The sequence below is a fragment of the Barbus barbus genome, assembly GCF_936440315.1.
Source record: "Barbus barbus genome assembly, chromosome: 5".
NCBI classification, from domain to species: Eukaryota; Metazoa; Chordata; class Actinopteri; order Cypriniformes; family Cyprinidae; genus Barbus; species Barbus barbus.
The window spans coordinates 1884004-1903799 of NC_136733.1; the positions used below are offsets into that span (position 1 = coordinate 1884004).

General features: G+C 38.6%; 1 protein-coding gene across 1 annotated transcript in view; it reads right to left on the bottom strand.

Moving 5' to 3' along the window:
* tspoap1 (TSPO associated protein 1) overlaps positions 1-19796 on the bottom strand; it is a gene marked incomplete at both ends in the record, with an annotated part of 111680 nt that overhangs the window by 17109 nt on the left and 74775 nt on the right. Inside the window, 8 exons of the mRNA XM_079417078.1 lie at positions 685-1167; positions 1955-2106; positions 3809-4696; positions 6311-6420; positions 6637-6743; positions 8622-8842; positions 15711-15864; positions 19746-19778. Coding sequence (XP_079273204.1) covers positions 685-1167; positions 1955-2106; positions 3809-4696; positions 6311-6420; positions 6637-6743; positions 8622-8842; positions 15711-15864; positions 19746-19778 — 2148 coding nt within the window. The remainder of the gene's footprint in view (positions 1-684; positions 1168-1954; positions 2107-3808; positions 4697-6310; positions 6421-6636; positions 6744-8621; positions 8843-15710; positions 15865-19745; positions 19779-19796) is intronic.

Sequence of the window (19796 nt, forward strand, 5' to 3'; positions counted from 1 at the left end):
CATCCCAGATCTCTGCACACCGACAATGTATCTCAGCCAAATCAAGAAAAAAAACAATTCTATAATAGGAATAAGGATAGGGTAAAGCAAAAAAAATTAAGGTTACAACAGAGGTTTACTGGTCCTAGGCCAAAATTGAAAGATCTAAATTTTAGTGAAAAGTCATGGGTGTTTTCTAAACAAAAACATTAAATGGGAAGGCTATATTACATATTTTATGAAGACATACAATAATTTTGTGTGAGGAACAGATTAAAATTTAACATCCACTGCAGTTATAAAATCTCATGTTAGAGTATTTTTAAATACGGCACAAAGAGATGCCCCAAGGTTACAAGCAGAGGGCTATTTACAGTGAATAGTTGTCTGTCCATTATGAAACACTACTGTTTGCGATCTAGTCATACAGAACACTGTTACAATACTTTTATCAGTCCTATTAATCATTTATGGATCTCGATAGCATAAATCCCCATTAATTTTCACAATATGGAAAAGAGCAGCGTGGACATTCTATTAAACATCTTCTTTTGCATTATACTGAATAAAGAAACTGGAACAAAACGTGGGCAAACGATGACGTTTTAATTTTTGACTCTTAAAGCATATATGCTAATTACTTATTATTTGCACATACAGTAGTGACTAAAACTGTAGACAAGTAGATTTTTAGTTTAAACTCACCATTGAGTTAGTATGTGAGGCACATAGTGACAGTGCCTCCTGTGCTAGCATGGGTGCAGCTGATGTTGGGTTTGCCCAGGCTTCTACATAGGAAGCAGGAGATGGAGATGCCTCACGAGTGGTTGCATTGGGTGTATTGATGTAGACTCCCCAAACAGGACCAGTGGTGTGTTCGTCCAGTGTAGCAGTGTGTGGCAGAATGGGCGTTTTGGCAGCAGAGAGAGATGTGGCACAGACAGCAGGATCTGGGTTGGCACTGGCCGCGAGGACACTGACGGTGGCTGGCACAGACTGGCATTGAGGCAATGAAGCACCAGACATGATGGCAGGCAATTTGGCGGGCACATTCACCGCCAATGAGTCCACCGACTCCCCAAAAGCTGACATGGTCCGCACAGTGAGCTCACGGGCCGCCTGTAATGTTTGGATCTGGGATGGACCAATCAGAGCGCTGCCTGCTGTGGGTGACGACACCTCTAATACCTGCAGACAGAGGTGAGAGAGTTTTACATGCACATTTATTGTAGAAATTAGGGGTGCATGATTAATCAAAATTGGGGTCGAAATTGCTATTAAATCGTCTGGTTTATTGCAATTATGAAATCTGTTTGCGATTATGAAAGCTGTTATGCGCAGTTTGTCAGTGAACTCTGTGATCAGTAGTAAATGCTGTAACGCGTCAAACATCTTTCCAGACATGAGAAGCATTTATGACCCTATTGTACAACAAAATACCACATTTATAAACAATGTTACTCCAAACTCGCTTCATAACATTAGTCGAGAGTTTGAAATAAAATCCTTCTGTGAGATGATGTGGCTTATTACACAGAAAGGGCATGCAACTTATTATTTCATAGTATTCTATGTCGATATTCTAATGTCGATTGGCATTTATTATAATGAAAATTATAATACAAAGAACTCAGATAAACCACATATAGTCATAGTCGTGTCATCACGTTGAATCAATGAAAGCAGTTCAATATTCTGTTTATTCAGCTACAGCTATAGGGATTTCCTGGAACAAGGTGCTTCACCTTTCTTCTGCGGGGCATATTTGGAGTTTCAGTGCAAGAAGCGCCCTCTGGCCTTCGGATGGAGCAGTATTTACTACTGATCACCCTGCTCCACTGACAAGCTGCACATAAAAAAAAAAAAAAACGAAGCTTTTGCCTAATCGTGATTGCGGTTTCATTTCGATTAATCATGCAGCTCTAGTAGAAATTATAATATAAAGTGGACTTTTCAGAAGAATTCTCTGGTTCACCTTCTTCTTGTCAGCGTAGATGGTGTAGCCAGTGACTCGTACACCATTGGATGTCCCAGCAGCATCTATAGTAACGGGAAGCCAGCTGATCTGAGCTATTCCTGGAGATGGGCCCTGCTCCAACTGCACATCCAGAGGAGCATCAGGAGGACCTGGAGGACAAGGGTAAAGGTCAAACCAAAGGATGTTGAAGTTAACATTAGATCAAAAAGGACTCTTACAGTGTTGGGGAAAGTTACTTTTAAAGGTGGGGTATGTATTTTTTCAAAAATGCTTTAGAAAACGAGTCGGGGCCGAGTACCAAAACAAACTTGTAGCCAATCAGCAGTAAGAGGCGTGTCTACTCATGACGCGGGAGAGAGCACTCTCCACGCCGCAACAGCTAAAGTCTGTCTACACTGGACGCAACAAAGCGACCACTGAAAATCATTTAAAATGTGTGTCAAAAATAGAACGCGGCAGCAGTTTAATGTCAGCATCCAGTGTAGACAGTATTATTAGTGATTATAATGAGTTCTATAGTGCTTTGCCGCTCGCGTCCAGTGTAGACACGGTGTTACATGAAAGTAACAAGCAAAAAGTAGGACCCGTGTAAATATCGTATCAGCTTTCCAGGGCTGGAGAGAACTCGAGGAGTGGGAAGGCCTGCGATCGGACGCCGAGGTTTCTTTGTTTCTTCTTGATCGGTGAATAACATTGGTTTTGCTTTGTTTCACAGAACTAATCGTTGCCTGGGTTGCATACGGATGTGTAGGGTGGAGCTATCAAAATAGGGGTGAGACCCTTTTGGGGTAGGCGCGTGTTTGTTTTGGTGATTTCAAATATCAACATTGGCTACCAGAAATCACTTACCCCACCTTTAATAGTAATGTATTACAATATTGCGTTACTCCCTAAAAAAGTAACTAATTACGTTACTAAGTGAATTTTTATGGAAAGTAATGCATTTTGTTACTTTTGAGTTTTAATATAAAAAGTTCTTCTTTTACAAATGTAAACCCTTCTCACAACTAAAGTGAAATGAATATGCCTCAGACTGAAGGTGTAGATTCACGTCTGTACAGTAGAGGGCGCAGCTCAAACAAATTGCATGAAGAATATGACGCAGGAGAAGAAAGTTCAACACTATTTAGCAATAACAAAAATAAAACACAAATGTGTCAATTTGCTTAGTATGGTTGTATGGTAGTAGGGCTGCACGATATATTGCATACGATTGTCATGTGCATCTCGTCAGTAAAGCCGGTTCCGTGATTAGTTGTAAATCTCCATCACCTGCTTTCAGATGTAGCAGCATTTACTACACAGAGCCGTAGTTCACTGACAAGCTACGCAATTTGCACTCATAATCACTCATAATGAATCGCCTGCGATAATGAACGTGACATTGAGTAGCTTGTCAGTGATGGAGATTTACGACTAATCACGGAACCGGCTTTATTGACGAGATGCGCAAGAAAATCGCATGCAATATGTCATGCAGCCCTATGTGGTAACATTGTTTTTATTCATTTTGAGGAATACTGAATCTGGTTTTGTGCAGGTGAGATGAGTAAACATGTTCATCTTTAGTCAAGAACTACAGTAAGCATCATGTTCACACAGCGCACACAATGCCTCTGCACTTACTCGTGATTTCTCTCAACACGGCAACACGAGAGCTGTCAGTCAAGACAGTTACTGCCGTCACTTGTTTGAAAAAGTAACCGACATTTCCTTCTAAATTAAAAAGTAATGTGTTACTTTATTAGTTACTTAAAGTAATTGATTACGTAACGCGTTACCCCTAACACTGCTCTTAATACATGATCCTATTCTTGTTGTGAACATCATCAGTGAATCTTTGCATCTCACCTGCAGTCAGGGTTGTGAAAGAGGTTACTGCGGTTTTGCGTTCTCGGCACTCCGGTGGTAGTTCCCAGGCTGTGCGGTGCGGCCTGGCCTCCACTTTAACGTTATATTGCATGTTGGTTATGAGGTTGCTGAGGCACAGTGAATAGCATCCCGCCTTTACCAGCTCACACTCCTCGTCGTTCAAAGACACAATGTGCACATAGTTACTGTTGCTAGGCAGCCAGGTTAGGGTGGCTGAGGTAGCCGTTATGCGTTCAACGCGCAGATGTGTCGGTGCCACGCTCACGTCCCGTCCGACTAGGATACTGCAACGCAGCTGATCCGAGTTGCCTCGCTCCGTCAGGCACTGTACCGCAATCCGATACGCCTTCTGCGCCAAATCCAGCCTTTCCAGAACGGCCTTCGTTTGGGTACCAAATGGCACGTTGAGTCGCAACTCGTGGTCCACGTAGACGTTATAGCTAAACACAGAACCCCAGCCAGCCGGGACCAGCGGAGACTCCCAGCCAATGATGACACTCTTGGCTAACTGCTTGATTAGCGCTAGCTTGCGGGGGTAAGGCACAGTGTCCACCCCAACCTCCTCTAAATCTAAGTCTAAGCCGTTAGTGAGTGGGACGGCCAGGGCAGGGTTAGCGGGGTTAGCTTTGGCATTGTCACCGGGAGCCGAGGCTGTCGTGGAGGTCTCCGTCCTCTCAGAGGCGCTGTGGGCGAAGCGTAAGTTGTGTTGGTGCAGCCGCTCACTGCCGCTGTGGAAGCTGCTCTCCTGGAAGGAATTGTGGGACGTATCGCCAGCCTGGTGAGGGTGCGAGCTCATGAAGTCATCGTCCGACACACGCTCCACAAAGTTGGAGGGAACGAGGCCTCTTCTGCCATCCATCAGCTCACCTACAAAGGGTGACAGAAAGATGGTGTAACACAATAGTGTTAGTTATAAGAAGTGTTGTTGAAGGAAATTTAAACTACATTTTTATAATTATAATAATTTGTTACATTTATATAGTGCTTTTCTGGGTACTCAAAGCGCTTTACATGGAAGGTGGGGAAACCATGGGCGTAGATCCACCTGGATGTTGCGACGGCAGCCATATTGCGCCAGAACGCCCACCACACACTAGCTTATTGGTGGAGAGGAGACAGAGTGATGCAGCCAATCAGTGTATGGGGATGACTAGGAGGCCATGATGGTCAGAGGCCAATGGGATTTTTAATGACCACAGAGAGTCAGGACCTCGGTTTAACGTCTCATCCAAAAGAAGGTGCTTTTGACAGTATAGTGTCCCCGTCAATATACTGGGGCATTAGGACCCAAGCAGACTGCAGGGTGAGCACCCCCTGCTGGCCTCACTAACACCTCTTCCAGCAGCAACCTAGTTTTCCCAGGAGGTCTCCCATCCAGGTACTGACCAGCTCAACCCTGCTTAGCTTCAAAGGGCAACCAGACTTGGGCTGCAGGGTGATATGGCTGCCGACATTTTTAGAAGTTAAGAAGTGAGAACTGAATTAGATTTTTACATTTTCTGGGCAAAAGTGTGATGAGAAGTACACACACACGCATAAATATTTAATGTACAGTGCCGTGAAAAAGTTTTTGCCCCCTTCCTGTTTTTTTAGTTTTTTGCATATTTGTCCCACTTAAAAGATTCAGATCATCAAACAAATTTTAATATTACACAAAGATAACCCAAGTAAATACAAAATGCAGTTTTGAAATAATGATTTCATTTATTAAGGGAAAAAAGCGGTCCAAACCAGCCTGGCACTACGTGACAAAGTAATTGCCCCCTAAATCTAATAACTGGTTGTGCCACCCTTTGCAGCAACAACTGCAATCAAGTGTTTGCGATAACTGGTAAGTCTTTCACATCACTGTGGAGAAATTTTGTCCCACTCTTTTTTGCAGAATTGTTTTAATTCAGCCACATTGGAGGGTTTTTGAGCATGACTGTTGAAGGTCATGCCACAGTATCTCAATTGGATTTAAGTTCGGACTTTGACCACTCCAAATATCTATATTATATCTATATAAACATATATAAACATATTTGGCATTTATGAAAAAAAAAAACTTTTACTATTCATTACATAAATCAATTATTTAAAAAAAAACTAAAAAATGTAAAAACAAAAATGTATAAAATATATATAAATACAGAATTTGTAATGAATATATTTAATTATTCCTTTATTCATTAATTATTTAATTTATTCATGTAAAGACAGATGCGGTCCGCATACTGAATATAAAAGAAAGCTACAAGCTAAAATGTCTGCTCAATGTTTTTAACTATGATAATTAAAAATAAATACATATTTCTGATAAAATTCTGCGGTCTTGTTTTTATTTTGTGCGTACAGCATCTTTCTGGGAATTTAAATATTTTATTTTTTCTATATACTGGTCTCATTTGAGTGCAACAATTCCCTTTTTTTTAATAAAAGAATAATAAAGTATTGAAATGGTAAAAAAACTATTAAAAAAATTGTAATAAATAAACTCACCCTCATAAAAGCCATCATCATCCATGTCTCCATAGACGTAAATGTACTCTCCTGCTGTGAGGGGCAATTCGACCTCTGGGTTATCATTAGGACCATCATAGGGATTGTAACTGCATTTAAAAAATAAAACCAGCCTCCATTTAAAGTGTGTTATTTGATCGATGTTAAGATACTTTACCCAGTTTAACATGCAGAGACAACTGTATCATTTAAGTAAACCATTCACAGGTTGATTTTCTCCATGACACTGTTGATGATCATGGCAGTTTAGCACATGTTGTAAGCTTGTAAGCAGAAATCAATAAATGAAGTTAAATGCTGTTTACCTGTACCGTGCGATGAAGACCTGGAGTTTCGCTGCTCCTTTACTGACCGAATACGGCGCCGGAGAAACATCAATATCCAGCTCCTCAACTTCACTAGCAGTGTCCACCTGAAACACACATTCAGAATATTGAACACGTAGGATTAGAGGCCTGCATTTTGGCCCGGGCCCAGCGGGCCCCGAGTTTTATACGTCCCTAGGGCCAGGCTTCGGGCCAATAGTACGTAGTTCAGACGCGGGCCGGGTTCTCTTGTTTTAGGCTTCTCCTTATTTTTATATTTTAGACATGAGCCGTTTTGGGAGAAGTGGGAAAAAAAAAAGACGTGCTTGGTTCGGACTCGGGCTGGTAATTCTGATAAGCTGTCGGACACGGGCCGGGCTAGGGCCTGAGCGTCTCAGGCCAGGGCTGGACTGGGGCCTAAATTTGAGGCCCGTGCAGGGCTCTACATAGGATAGTAAAATCAATAGGCTGAAAAACATTTAATGGAAAGGAGAAACGCTTTCCTGATGTTTTGTTGTTGTATTTCCAATCAAACTATGACATGATTCTAATTCCAAAAGATGTTTGCATGGACAGATTGCATGATGCCCTCATATTCAAAAACCATGAGCAAAACTCAAAAACATTTGACTAAATCACAAAAAAAACAATAACTACTATGCATGCATTGTGCTCATTTATCTCACATAATGCAGCACATGCAGAATGTCCATTTTTCAATAATAATAACAGGTCTGTGGTTTAATATATTTGCAGAGTCAGCTGCTGAAATCATCTAAATATAGTGCTTCTGTGAGTAAGAAGTAAATGAAGGCATGCAAGCAGTATTTATAGCTCAAGGGTAAAACCCTTTTATGGATAATCACTTACAACTACTACAACCTTCATAATCCAGCAGTACTGCTCAGGATTATCTCACTGAAAATCAGCTTTAGACAGCTGCACACGCGCTGAGAGCGCCTGCACTCTGACCCAGGAACAGTTTTTAAACTTCACAGATAAAGCTAAAAAAAACACTTCAAGGTAAACTCATTCATGAAATCTAACCCAGACAGAACCAACAAATGACGGGCATTCTAGATGATTCGACATAAAAATAGTGCAGCAAAACAAGCAGCTCTGCATGTGTCTACATTTGTAACTTCTTCTTTTTTTAGTTGTTAAAGACATTTTGTAGTCCTAGTTCATGTCAAAAAAACATGTACAGACCCCTGCACTAGACACATGTACTTATAAGCAGTATTTTTAAAATAACATTGCTATTGAAGTAATTCTTATATTTTGAATTGCATTTTATTCTCCATTGTTTTTTTATATTTTAATTTTAAAGTTTGATCCGTCTCATTTTGTCATTTTTATCTTTTTTAAATGTCTATTTATTTATTTATATTTTTTTCTTTTTTATAACGTCTATTTATATATTTCATATTATACATCAATGATTGAACTAGCAATATTTTTTTTATTAATGTCTATTTAGTTTTTACTCATTTTTATTTCAGTTTTTGTTTTTGTGATTTTTTGTAATAAATAAAAAAAAATCTAAAAGTTTGCTGACCCCTGCACTAGACACATGGACTTTAATTGCAATAGTATAAATGTACTGTTACAGTTTTTTTTTTTTTTTGTTATATTTTGAATTCATTTTTACCCCCCCTCCCCTTTCTTATATTTTTTATTTGATAACATTTTTACTTCAGTTTTAGTCATTCTGTCGTTTGTCATTTTTATTACTTTATGGCTTTTTAGTTTTTAAGTTGTTTTAGTAGTTTTAGTTCTTTAACTTTTTTATTTAAGTTTTTTTTATTTTATTTGACTTAACAGTTCTTTAAATTACCATAATGTTTTTTATATATATATAGTTTAAGGTTAACGATAACAAAACTACTCCAGCTGTCTAACAAACCTAGCACTGTATATTACAAATATTGTTTCTTTTTGCGTCTGCTAAATGCATCCGTGTAAACACTGGTAGCTCCTCTCACCTCATGTGTAGGGCTGGCCTTTCGGGGGCTGGCTGGGTGAGATCCAGCAGATTTGGGTGAGAGGTGAGTGGTCTCAGATCTGGATGGTGTAGGGCTGGATGTGGAGCCGGACTTCACGCTGATGGCAGGCAGCTCTCTGTGTTTGACGGTCGGTGAACGTTCGGGACGAGACAGTTCAGCTGCGTGTGGAGTGGAGCCTGTCCGCAAAACCTCAGCCACATCTAACATGCAACGATTGCAGAGAAATACAATTTAAAATAATGCTGATTGTAAATTTTATATGATATTGAGATGTCCTAAGGATGCACTGATATATCGGCTAATAATCAATATCGGCTAATAAAAAGCAATTATCAGCACTACCAATCAAAGTCTCAGCTCTCAAAGAATGTCCATTTGATCACAAATTCAACAATAAATGTTGTTTTAACGTTTATAAATGCGGCGTGATAGATGATCAGATGACCATTTTAGCTCGAGGAAGTGCAGAGCGTAAGTCTCTTACACTTTAATATAAGTTATATCATGAAATATACATGAATGAACATCAGAAGGTGTTAAAGTAACACTCCACTTTTTTTGAAAATAGGCTCATTTTACAACTCCCCTAGAGTTAAACAGTTGAGTTTTACCGCTTTTGAATCCATTCAGCCGATCTCCGGGTCTGGCGGTAGCACTTTTAGCTTAGCTTAGCATAGATCATTGAATCGGATTAGGCTCTCTGTATATTTTACAGCATTAATTCGGAGAGATTTTGTTTTCCTTTAGGAAAACTAAACTATCGGTATCGGCAGATGTCATTCTGAATAATTGGTTATCGGCAGGAAAATTTAGTATCGGTGCATCCCTAGTATGTCCTCAATGAGACAGTGAGCTAAACATGCATATGTGTGTGTGCACAGATGTGGGATAATGCTTTGAGCTGCGGTTTACATGCATGTGTTCATGTGTCTAGTTGACCCCTGTGATCTACAGGTTAGAATCAGGGCTGATTAAATGAAAACCATCTGCTTTCATAAGGGTCACGACCCCTGTCACTAAGACTACAGTAGAAATCATTCTTTGACCTTCATCTCCTCCCTCTGCTCACATTCATGCATTGTTTGCCTGCTATAAAATGTCATTTTCATTGAGAATTTTCACCTGCAGCTTTAACAGAATTCATTATATTGCAGAGAATGAATTAGAAAAAGCAAATAAAAACACAAAAAGTGCATGTTAACATTTAAACATGCCGTTATTTGTGTGCTAAACCTAATACTGCATCCAGACCTAAAGATCAGAACTATGTTCAGAATGGAGTACTATCAGCAAACAGTACATACTGCATTCAGTTCTACTGTGTAAAAGTAGAACATGAAGCAGTGATGCACTACGCCACACTTTGACCTTAATAGGTTGCAAGTTTAATTTAGGTTAAGTTTAATTTAATTAGCAATTAGCAATTATCATCTTAGAAATATTCAGTTACTTTACATTCTAATCCAATTTAATGCAAAAACGTCACTTTTGGCAGTCTGATTAAATAATGAGTCAAAATGTCACAAATGACAGCTGATATTACTTTAGTTCATTAGTTGAGTGAATTGCATTGTATGATAAATTGCTCTTTTGCATGCTGCTAATTTTTTTTAAAGTAGATCCTTCAGGAATTTCATGCATATAAAAATGTTCTTTGTTTATTTACACTACCAGCCATATATTTGGAATAATTGCTTTTTAAAAAAAAATAAAAAAATACAGAAAAAAAGCAATATTGTGAAATGTATTCATGTGACAAGAAAGCTGAATTTTTAACAAACATTAGTTACTGCTCAGTTATTATTATTTAATGGTTCTTATTATAATCAATGTTAAAAAAATTTTTGCTGCTTAATATTTGTGTGGAAACAGTGAAACATTTGTTTTCAGGATTGTATAATGAATATAAAGTTCAAACGGACAGCAATTATTTTACATATTCAGCAAGGATGCATTAAAGTGATCCAAATACATTTATAATGTTTATAATTCGGCTTTGATCACAGGAATAAATTACATTTGACAATATATTCACATAGAAAATAGTTATTTTAAATTGTAATAATACTTCACTGTTTTTTGATCAAATAAATGCAGCCTTTATGAGCATAAGAGACTTCTTTCAAAAACATTTAAAAAATGTTTTAATTATTACAGACTTTTGGCCAGTAGTGTACAGTATCTCACAGAAGTGAGTACACCCCTCACATTTTTGTAAATATTTTATTATATCTTTTCATGTGACAACACTGAAGAAATGACACTTTGCTACAATGTAAAGTAGTGAGTGTACTGCTTGTATAACAGTGTAAAATTGCTGTCCCCTCAAAATAACTCAACAAACAGCCATTAATGTCTAAACCGCTGGCCACAAAAGTGAGTACACCCCTAAATGAAAATGTCCAAATTGGGCCCAATTAGCCATTTTCGTTCCCCGGTGTCATGTGACTCGTTAGTGTTACAAGGTCTCAGGTGTGAATGGGGAGCAGGTGTGTTATATTTGGTGCTATCGCCCTCACTCTCTCATACTGGTCACTGGAAGTTCAACATGGCACCTCATGGCAAAGAACTCTCTGAGGATCTGAAAAAAAGAATTGTTGCTCTACATAAAGATGGCGTAGGCTATAAGAAGATTACCAAGACCCTGAAACTGAGCTGCAGCACATAAAGTGGTTTAACAGGACAGGTTCCACTCAGAACAGGCATCGCCATGGTTGACCAAAAAAGTTGAGTGCACGTGCTCAGCGTCATATCCAGAGGTTGTGTTTGGGAAATAGACGTATGAGTGCTGCCAGCATTGCTGCAGAGGTTGAAGGGGTGGGGGGTCAGCCTGTCAGTGCTCAGATCATATGCTGCACACTGCATCAAATTGGTCTGCATGTCTGTCGTCCCAGAAGGAAGCCTCTTCTAAAGATAATGCACAAGAAAGCCCGCAAACAGTTTGCTGAAGACAAGCAGACTAAGGACATGGATTACTGGAACCATGTTCTGTGGTCTGATGAGACCAAGATAAACTTATTTGGTTCAGATGGTGTCAAGCGTTTGTGTGGCAGCAACCAGGTGAGGAGTACAAAAACAAGTGTGTCTTGCCTACAGTCAAGCATGGTGGTGGGAGTATCATGGTCTGGGGCTGCATGAGTGCTGCCGGCACTGGGGAGCTACAGTTCATTGAGGGAACCATGAATGCCAACATGTACTGTGACATACTGAAGCAGAGACTGGGCCGCAGGGCAGTATTCCAACATGATAACGACCCCAAACACACCTCCAAGACGACCACTGCCTTGCTAAAGAAGCTGAGGGTAAAGGTGATGGACTGGCTAAGCATGTCTTCAGACCTAAACCCTATTGAGCATCTGTGGGGCATCCTCAAACGGAAGGTGGAGGAGCGCAAGGTCTCTAACATCCACCAGCTCCGTGATGTCATCATGGAGGAGTGGAAGAGGACCCCAGTGGCAACCTGTGAAGCTCTGGTGAACTCCATGTCCAAGAGGGTTAAGGCAGTGCTGGAAAATATTGACACTTTGGGCCCAATTTGGACATTTTCACTTAAAGGTGTACTCACTTTTGTGGCCAGCGGTTTAGACATTAATGTCTGTGTGTTGAGTTATTTTGAGGGGACAGCTAATTTACACTGTTATACAAGCTGTACACTCACTACTTTACATTGTAGCAAAGTGTCATTTCGTCAGTGTTATCACATGAAAAGATATAATTAAATATTTACAAAAATGTGAGGGGTGTACTCACTTCTGTGAGATACTGTATGTATAAATAAGCATTACTGCAAAATTAATAAGTGATGTAATAAGTAATATACTTGTAAACCATTGTGAACATAGTCAAGCAGTAGCTTTCATTAAGCACCAATCACATGATGAATTCTGATTGGTCCATCAGAATAAAGCAGCCAATCATATCATCACAAAGCTGAGAGACATGCAATGTCCTACCAATTGCATAAGTGATCATATGACAAAAAACAAATCATTTTCATATGACAAAAACAAAACTAAACCCATGTTAACAAGGTGAGATCTGCAAACAGTACGACAATCAACACATAGGACATCAACTAAATAACAAAACGCTTTATTTTATGGTTCAGGATAGGGGTGGGCGTTATGATCGACTGGTTTCTCACGCTATATATTGTCATATCGCCCAGCTCTAGTTCAGGAATACACATATTAAACTCTTCATGGATGTGACCACTGCTGCCCATTGCTCACCACACGGTCACACTCCATGTGTTATTCATGCAGGCGGACACGTGACGTCACAGCCTAGAACCAAACTGAATTCAATAGTACCAGGCTCAGAGGCGTCACAGAGGGCTTCATTACCCTCCAAACTCCAGAACGCGATGTCTTCCCATGAGGCATTTGTGCCTGGAAAAAGAGGGGATAATGCAGACGCAACCCACTTATGGATCTCAGACACTGTGCTCCAAAACCTAGTGAGCTGCCAACCTAGACATGATAAAGCATCATAGGTGTGACCCGACTCTAAAGCTGGCCCAAAAGTTAGCAACAATACTAAGTTACCTTAAAAGACATCTGGTTTTGGCCTAATTCTATGGCAACATACTATAGTGTGTACAGAAACCCAGAATGCACACTTACAGAAAAAATCAAGAGAAATCTATAATTACAGATACACAACTGTTCAAAATTTTGGGGTCGGTAAGATTTTTAAATGTTTTTAAAAAAGACTCTTCTGCTCACCATGACTGCATTTATTTGATAAAAAATAGAGTGAAGGCTATAGTATTGTGAAATATTACAATTTAAAATAACTGTTTTCTATTGTAATATTTGTAAACTAATTTATTTCTGTGATCAAAGCTGAATTTTCAGCATCATTACTCCAGTCTTCAGTGTCACATGATCTTCAGAAATCATTCTAATATACTGATTTACTGCTCAAGAAACATTTCTGATTATTATCAATGTTGAAAACAGTTGTGCTGCACAATATTTTTGTGGTAACAATGATACATTTATTTTTTCAGTATTCTTTGATGAATAGAAAGTATAAAAGAACAGTATTTATTTGAAACAAATCTTCTGCAACATTATAAAAGTTTTTACTGTCACTTTTGATCAATTTAATGCATCCTTGCTGAATAAAAGTATTTCTTTAACAAATAAAATCATACTGACCCCAAACTTATACCCTATCTTGAGTATTGAATATAATATAAATAAATAAAATAATAATAAAAGTATGAGCATTATTAACCTAGAAACTAATAGTTAGTGCAAGGTAACGATTAATTGTGTTTAAAAGTTTTTGTTTACATAATATACAGTGATGTGAAAAAGTGTTGGCCCCCTTCCTGATTTTTTATTTTTTTTGCATGTTTGTCACACTTTAATGTTTCATTAAATCAAACAAATTTAAATATTAAATCAAAGATATCACAAGTAAACACAACATGCAGTTTTTAAATGAAGGGTTTTTTTATGAAGGGAAAACTAAATGGCCCTGTGTGAAAAAGTGTTTGGTGATGAGTTTTCGGCTCAAGGTCTGTATTTAAAGTCACACCAGAGGTGTTCAGCTGAGATTAGGACTTGTCTTTCTGCAGACCAGTCAAGTTCTTCCACACTGACCGAATCAATAATTTGTTTCTGAACCTTGCCTTATACACAGAGGCACTGTCATGTTAGACTAGAAAAGGGTTCTGTCCAAACTGTTACAATAAAATTAGAAGCACACAATTCCCTAGAATATCATTACATGCTTAAACATTAAGATTTGTACTCATGGAAATTACTAAAGTAGTCAAACCTGTTCATTAGAAGGGGGTGACCCAACACTTTTGGCAATACAGTGTATATGCAGTTGAAGCCAAAACTTTACATACATTATGTTGTTACCTGAACGATCCAAAGCTGTGTTTTTTTGTTTAGTGATAGTTGTTCACGAGTCCCTTGTTTGTCCTGAACAGTTAAACTGCCTGCTGTTCTTCAGAAAAATCCTTCAGGTCCCACAAATTCTTTTTTCTTGTGTATTTGAACCCTTTCCAACAATGACTGTATGATTTTGAGATTCATCTTTCTATGCTGAGGACAACTGAGGGACTCCTATGCAACTATTACAGAAGGTTCAAACGCTCACTGATGCTCCAGAAGGAAAAGCCATGCATTAAGAGCCTTTTTGACAGCAGATAGTTTAACTGTTCAGGACAAACAAGGGACTCATGAACAACTATCACAAAACAAAAAAAAAAAACACAGCTTTGGATCGTTCAGGTAACATCACAGTATTAAGAATCAAGTGTATGTAAACTTTTGAACGGGGTCATTTTTATAAATTCAACTATTATTGGACTATATGTAAACATCTTTTATGTGAAATCTTATTCAGGTCAGTACTAAATAAACAATAACATGCATTTTGTATGATCCCTCTTATTTAGGTAAAATAATTAACATTTTGCAGATTCTGAAAGGTGTATGTAAAGTTTTGACTTCAACTCACACACATACAAATAAATATACACAGTACACACACATATATTAATTACACAAAAGCTTTTATTTTGGATGCGATTAATCATTGCCCAGCACTACTAATAATAATATCAAACCGCCACTGGAATCAAGTGTCTGTGCACTTCACATATAAAAGTGCTGCTGAGTGTTTCAAATCATTCACATAACTAGCTGCATTTCGTATAGGATGCCGAGACTGATGCCTGTGTAGACAGCGAGCTCACTAGGCTTTAGGCTACTGTTTTATCTCACATCAGCGGACCAATGCACATGACCAAACTCTGTAAGCAATCACAACAAACTACTCTTGAGGATGTAAAACAACAGCTGGTTTTGCAGAATTTCATCTCGAGGTACAGAGCTAAAAGGAAGACCATCGCTTTTGTTTTGGTCTACATTTACAACAGGAATCGACGAGACAAGAACTCAGTTATCGCCCACAATTCTTCAATAAACAGCCTCGAACCAAACCAATCAGCTGTGAAATAACTCAACAGCACTGCAAACTTTGATTTGATGCAAAACCCTTATTTAATTCTGAAAGGACACAAAAGCGTACCGCTCTCACCGGACAGGCCGACCCCATTGGTCAGCTGGGTCAGGCTGGGGCTCGTCAGGTCGATCTTTGAGGCCTGAACCCTGAATTTGTCCAGTTCCTGTGACAGCATCCCGAACTGCTCGCTCTGACTGCGGCATTTCTCCTCCAGCTCCCGAACTTTTACCTGCACACAGGGTCGACATTAATATGCAGATATTACTTAATATTCATGAGGGGCATTAATATGTTAAACATATCAGCTTGTCTGATGAGGAAATGCAGATGCTATTAAGTCAGACAAAGCAATGAATGATGCCCTTGCACATGTGGGATTAGCCAATCAGAGCATGAGATGATGTGATGATGATGACATCATCTACAATTGGGCAAGTCTCTTGTGACAAATTATAGATTAATCCTCTAAACGAAAATATATAACTAAGAAGTCAATCTGAGCTATCAATTATTTTGGTTTTCAAGACATTATTGTGAACTTCAGGATATTAATCTCAGTGGAAAGTGCTCTAAAAACTTAACCTAAAAAATAAACCTAACCATAAATGAGTTTGAGACTATAAAAATTATTATTGTAAAATATTTTAAGAAAACATCTTATGGAAGATGTTCACAAGTCTGAAGTTTATTGTGAATTTTTGTGGTCTGTTCAAAACATTAACCATAAGCGCTAATTATTTTGGAATATTTTAATGTTAAACCTGGTGTGTAGGTTTTCTAGATAACAATATTAACACAACATATATAACATTAATATGCACAGTCTTGCAAGTTGCTTTTTATGAAAGCATCATTTCAAGACGATAAAGGTTCATAAACAAAGAAAAATTTTTTTTTCAAATGTATAATAAGTCTGATCAGTAATAGCACATACCTCCTCAAAATATATGGCTATTTGGCATAATTTTCATTAATTTGAATGGTTCTTACATATGTTAATATTTGTGTTAACGAAACTTAAAACCTAGAAAATCATAAAAACCTGGTGTGTAGATAATATTAATGCATTATGTCAGCTGTAATTATATGAAACATGCACAGTCTTTATAAAAAGCATTTTTCAAGACATATACACATACATTTATACATATTCTTACATGTATACACTCACTGGCCACTTTATTAAATACACATTGCTAGTCCCGGGTTGGACCCCCTTTTGCCTTCAGAACTGCCTTAATTCTTCATGGCAAAGATTCAACAAGGTGTTGGAAACATTCCTCAGAGATTTTGGTCCATACTGACATGATAGCATCACGCAGTTGCTGCAGATTTGTCGGCTGCACATCCATGATGCGAATCTCCCGTTCCACCACATCCCAAAGGTGCTCTATTGGATTGAGATCTGGTGACTTGGATTGAGATCTGGTGACTGTGGAGGCCATTTGAGTAAAGTCAACTCATTGTCATGTTCAAGAAACCAGTCTGAGATGATTTGAGCTTTGTGACATGGTGCATTATCCTGCTGGAAGTAGCCATCAGAAGATGGGTACACTGTAGTCATAAAGGGATGGACATGGTCAGCAACAATACTCAGGTAGGCTGTGGAGTTTAAACGATGCTCAATTGGTACTAAGGAGCCCAAAGTGTGCCAAGAAAATATCCCCCACACCATTACACCACCACCAGCAGCCTGAACCGTTGAGACAAGGCAGGATGGATCCATGCTTTCATGTTCTTTACGCCAAATTCTGACCCTACATCTGAATGTTGCAGCAGAAATCGAGACTCATCAGACCAGGCAACGTTTTTCCAATCTTCTATTGTCCAATTTTGGTGAGCCTGTGTGAATTGTAGCCTCCGTTTCCTGTTCTTAGCTGACAGGAGCGGCACCCGGTGTGGTCTTCTGCTGCTGTAGCCCATCTGCTTCATGGTTCGACGTGTTGTGCGTTCAGAGATGGTCTTCTGCATACCTTGGTTGTAACGAGTGGTTATTTGAGTTACTGTTGCCTTTCTATCACCTCTAACCAGTCTGCCCATTCTCCTCTGACCTCTGACATCAACAAGGCATTTTTGTGACACAACTGCCGCTCACTGGATATTTTCGGACCATTCTCTGTAAACTCTAGAGATGGTTGTGTGTGAAAATCCCAGTAGATCAGCAGTTTTTGAAATACTCCGACCAGCCCGTCTGGCACCAACAACCATTCCACGTTCAAAGTCACTTAAATCCCCTTTCTTCCCCATTCTGATGCTCGGTTTGAACTTCAGCAAGTCGTCTTCACCACGTCTAGATGCCTAAATGCATGGAGTTGCTGCCATGTGATTGGCTGATTAGCAATTTGTGTTACCAAGCAACTGAACAGGTGTACCTAATAAAGTGGCCGGTGAGTGTGTATATATGTATGTGTGTGTATATAATTTATCAACCAATAGTTGAATATCGTAAGTTTGAGAGATAATATCAATTAAAGAAAATTACTCACTGACATTTATTCCTTATTGTTTGGAGTTTGTTAAAATCACAAACTATAAGTGCTAATTATGTATACAGGCTATTTTAGTTCTTACATATGTTAAGATTTGTGTTACTGAAACCTAAAAAAGAAACAAACAAAATAATTAAATAAAAACGTGGTGTGTAGCTTTTCTAGATAACTACATCAACACACTGAGTCTGCTATAATCACCACATGATATATGCCAATCTTAATTAAAAAGCATCTTGCAATACAATAAAGCTTCATAAATACAGCAGTGAGTAAAATGGAGGTAAACAGGACAAATGAAAGGGGTTAAAGCCATTTTGCTGAGTGTAAAACACAAACATGTAGTAAAAGCATTAAAAAGATGTTCGTGAGAGTACGGTGAGCTAGTTTCACTTCCGGCTCTGAGGTTCAGCTTCCTGGCACACTGAGAGCACAAGGCTCAAAAACACACGCTCACGCTCACGCTCACACACACACACACACACACACACACACACACACACACACACACACACACACACACACACACACAAACTGGCTGACTGTCACTTGTTCAGTGAATGCTTAAACTCTAAAAATAAAGTTTCCTGTAAAACTCTCACCTCAAAAGTCTGTGTCACATTCAGAAATTTAAGAGTCGCATTTAACGTTAAGACATTACATAGAAAATAGTTAGCAAAATGTATTTGCTTATTGCAACACAAAAAGCTGATCGGCACCAACTAATAAAACTACACTTTTAGGAGTGTTTCTGTTGCACTTGAGTGCTAAAACCTTGCACAAAAAACAGCTTGCACAAACCACACACACAAGCGCTAGAAACTAAAGCAAAAAAGGGGGTTTTGGGCCAAATGCATGTGTTTTGAACGGGTCTGATACCTGCATGCAGTCCAGTGTATTCTGTTTAGCGGCCACAAAACACAAAGTATAGGACAGAAAGAGAGAGAGAAAACATCATGCATTTCAGAAGCAGTCAGAGCAGATATTAGATTAGATGATTAACGCTGCAGTCCAGGACCTGTTGAACTGCATCAGTGTTGAATGCATCCAAGACTCAAAATGCACAAAAACAAAGTATTATTCAGTTATTTTTCAGTTTTGAGGTACTAGGAGTGAAATGCTTCATACTATATTTGTCTAGATCAAATGCAAGGACAGTCAAGGAAGAAATTTGGGCTACACGCACTCAGAAACCAATCAGGAACCTGCTTGCAGCATCAAGATCAAGGGTTTGATAAAGGTCAAATACAATATGAGTTACTTTGGATAAAATTACTGGTTTGTACTGGTTTGTGTACACCATATTAAAGAGCTCTCTAAACAATCTTAATGCTCATTCACACCTTGCTGAAGTAATACTTAATTGTATTGAATTTTAATTTGTTGCATATTGTTTATTTATTTATTTTTTTACAATTATTTAATTTGATTAAAATTGAAATGGATGTTTTGGCAACATTGTATGTAAAACAACTCAAAATACTTTAAAAAAATCACAAATTGGACTAGTAGGTAAACAGAGCCCTCTGCAGGTTACACATACAATCATCAGTGATGCAGTTTAAAGAGAGAAACAGGAAATGCAACACATCAAACAGGAAGTGCACACGCTGTACTCTACCAGCTCTCTGTGCAATACGAGCTGCACCAGATCCTGAGAAAGACACAACTC